Source organism: Phocoena phocoena, chromosome 2 (assembly GCF_963924675.1).
Source record: "Phocoena phocoena chromosome 2, mPhoPho1.1, whole genome shotgun sequence".
Classification (NCBI taxonomy): domain Eukaryota; kingdom Metazoa; phylum Chordata; class Mammalia; order Artiodactyla; family Phocoenidae; genus Phocoena; species Phocoena phocoena.
This window is the reverse complement of record NC_089220.1, coordinates 50,081,518-50,084,896: the sequence shown is the minus strand read 5'-3', so window position 1 is coordinate 50,084,896 and position 3,379 is coordinate 50,081,518. Positions and strand designations below refer to the sequence as shown.

Sequence of the window (3,379 nt, the reverse complement as noted above, 5' to 3'; positions counted from 1 at the left end):
AGAGAGTGGACAAGACGCTAGAGCAGCGACAGGTGGCCGCGGGTGAGAGTCCGAGATTCGCGGGGGTGGGGGCTGGCCGCACCTGCGAGCCCTCTGAGCCGCCGTAGCCCCGCCCCTCCGCGCGTGGCGCCCCGACGCTTAGCGCGCGGGAGGCTCTCTTTATAGAGGTCGCTCTAGTCCGAACGGGCGGCCTCTGCTGCGCCTGCGTGGTCGGGAGGGGAAGTGAGGCGGTTTCCTCGGCGCCTTTTCCGGCGGCGGCGGCGGCGGCGGCGGCAGAGCTGGGAGGAGGCGGTGGAGGCCGGAGGGAGCCCGCGCTCGGGGCGGCGGCTGGAGGTAACCTACTGGGCTGAGCTGGCAAGGCGGGCCCCCTCGGTCTCCACTCTCCTCTGGGGCTCTAGCAGTAACTTCCTTCTCCCTGTCTCTGTCTGCAGGCAGCGCACCGAGTTCCCGCGAGGATCAATGACCTGACGGGGCGCCGGAGCCGCGCTGCCTCTCGGGTGGCCTGGGTCGCTGGTGAGCGTGGTGCTCGCGGACGGGGAGCCGGGCCGAAGGGCCGCAGTCTCCCGCGGCGGAGCGAGGAGAAGGCGGAGGAGCGGGAACCGCGGCGGCGCTCGCGCGGCGCCTGCGGGGGGAAGGGCAGTTCCGGGCCGGGCCGCGCCTCAGCAGGGCGGCGGCTCTCCCGGCGCAGACTCAGCGTCCCGGCGGCCGCGGCGACTGGAGGAATCAAGTTGTGCAGTGGGTGATGCCCGAGTGAGCGACGGGTCCGGGCCTCTCCCCCGAGGAGGCGACTCCCACGCAGGCCGCACGGGCGCCCTCGCGATTGGGAGGCTCCGTTTCGGTTTCGCGGCGGCGGCGGCGGCGTTGTTGGCGGAGGGGACCCGGGACACCTGAATGCCCCCGGCCCCGGCTCCTCCGACGCGATGGGGAAGGTGCTATCTAAGATCTTCGGAAACAAGGAAATGCGGATCCTCATGTTGGGCCTGGACGCAGCCGGCAAGACAACCATCCTGTACAAGTTGAAGCTGGGCCAGTCGGTGACCACCATCCCTACCGTGGGTTTCAACGTGGAGACCGTGACTTACAAAAACGTCAAGTTCAACGTGTGGGATGTGGGCGGCCAGGACAAGATCCGGCCGCTCTGGCGGCATTACTACACCGGGACCCAGGGTCTGATCTTCGTAGTGGACTGCGCCGACCGCGACCGCATCGACGAGGCCCGCCAGGAGCTGCACCGCATTATCAATGACCGGGAGATGAGGGACGCCATAATCCTCATCTTCGCCAACAAGCAGGACCTGCCCGATGCCATGAAACCCCACGAGATCCAGGAGAAACTGGGCCTGACCCGGATTCGGGACAGGAACTGGTATGTGCAGCCCTCCTGTGCCACCTCGGGGGACGGACTCTATGAGGGGCTCACATGGTTAACCTCTAACTACAAATCCTAATGAGCCTCTTCTCCGCCCATCCCCCGGAAGGAGAGAAATCAAAAACCCATTCATAGGATTATCGCCACCATCACCTCTTTCAGTTGCCACTTTCTCTTCTTTGAATTTGAACCCTGGAGTTACCGTTCTGCGGTTTGGGGGAGGGGGTTAGGGGTTTTCTTTTTTGTTTTGTTTTCTTTTTTTTTTTTCTTTGCTTTGCGTTAGGATGCTCTGATCTGACTTTTTTGACATGAACACAAAGTGCTAGATGCTCTTGTTGACTTCCAGCAAATGGGATGGGGGAAATATAGCAGTTCTTGGTAAATTCCTTTATAATAATGGTTTGATTTTTTTATTTCGAGAGAATCTTCTTTTCCAATGTATGCTTTTTTCCTTTTTGCCCAGTTTCCTTATCACTTGCTGTAGATGGCTTATTTTGCATTCATGCAGACTGTGTTGCAAGTCTGTTTCATCTAGTAAACTGAAAATTATTGCTTAATCAAACTGCCGTTTGTCTTTTATATTTAAGGCCTTTTTCCCCTCCCTTATGAGTTCTGACTTTAACTTAGTAAATTCAAATGTGACCTTTTATATCTAAGACCAGTATAGTAAACAGCCCACAGTGGCAAATAATGAGTAATATCATTGTAATATGTTCCAGTTGCACATCACTGTGTTAAACAGGTAATGTAAGAAGTTCTTTGAAATTTCAACTCTTAAGTTCTGAAACATACATCATGCATGAGTAAGGATAAAACTCAAGTTCCCCGTTACATAGCTAACTTACACTGCATAAAACTATGAAAATGTAACCTGTCAAGGACACAGATTTTTTTTTTCACTGCAAAGTTAGCAACTTTGCTGTGTTTTCCCTTTTTTAACTTTAAAAATAGACTTTTCCAGAAAATGGAGCAATAATGGTGTATGCCACACACAGATGAAATATTTGTAGATATTTTAAGTGACTTTTGGGCAAAACTGGAATATATACTTTTACCATGTTTCAAATGTCTAAGACCAATAGTTTTTAAATTACTAGAATGTTTATTCATGAATAAAGCATTTAACAGTTCAAATTACATGCACCTTTTACCTAGCTGGAAAAAAAAATTCGTGTTTCCACATTACAGCAATTGATTAAGCTGAAGATACAAGTTTTTTTTTTAATAGATGAGTGATCCATATCTCCATTAATTAGAACACTGGAAAAGATGTTTTATGAAAAAGGTATTCTGTTTGATTAACTCATGCTAATAGTCAGATATCCTGTTGGTTCAATAATACACTATCTCCTTTGAGGAAGGAAATGTGATGAATGAATGATGTGTAGACTTGAGGAATGACAAAAGGGGAAGTAGGATGCAGAGGAAGAACCTACAGATGACAATGAATGTAAACTTACTTTTCTTCAAGGGTAAGCAGTGTGCTCACTGGTGATATCCAGATCCTAACAAGATTACTTGCTTAGCTGGTTAGGACCAGTAACTAGATTATTGAGACCACTATGATAATACTTTGAACCAAATGTTAATGCTTGATACAGAATTGTGTAGCAGCATCTGGTTCTTATATAGCCTTAAGGATTCATTTTAGAGATCCTCAAGGAATTAAACTTAGGGAATTCAGAAATGTAGACTGCAAAGGCAGTATACAGGGAAAGGTGGAGGGGGTTTTGTTTATGAGGGTGTCTGAAAACTAAAATTGAACGGGATATCATGGTATATGATTGGACAGTATTGGTCCTTCATGCTTTGGCCATATTGTATAATGGAGCTTTTACCAAAGATGTATGAGAAGTATAAGGCTATAGAAAGTTAACTCTTCAAAGTAAAACTCTTGACAAACATTTTACTTAAGGCAGATGAGAAGAGGTGCTATGTTGTAGGCTCCTAATGGTGCAGAGGGATTTTTGAATTCAAATGCAACTAAAGTATAAAGTTCTCAGTTTCACT

At 49.1% G+C, this 3,379-nt stretch overlaps 1 protein-coding gene across 1 annotated transcript; it reads left to right on the top strand.

Annotated features, from left to right (window-relative positions):
• Nucleotides 1–823: 823 nt before the first annotated feature.
• ARF6 (ADP ribosylation factor 6) lies at nucleotides 824–1,931 on the top strand. Its single transcript, XM_065871139.1, has one exon. The coding sequence runs from the start codon at nucleotides 921–923 to the stop codon at nucleotides 1,446–1,448; it is 528 nt and encodes a 175-aa protein (XP_065727211.1). The 5' UTR covers nucleotides 824–920; the 3' UTR covers nucleotides 1,449–1,931.
• Nucleotides 1,932–3,379: the final 1,448 nt, after the last annotated feature.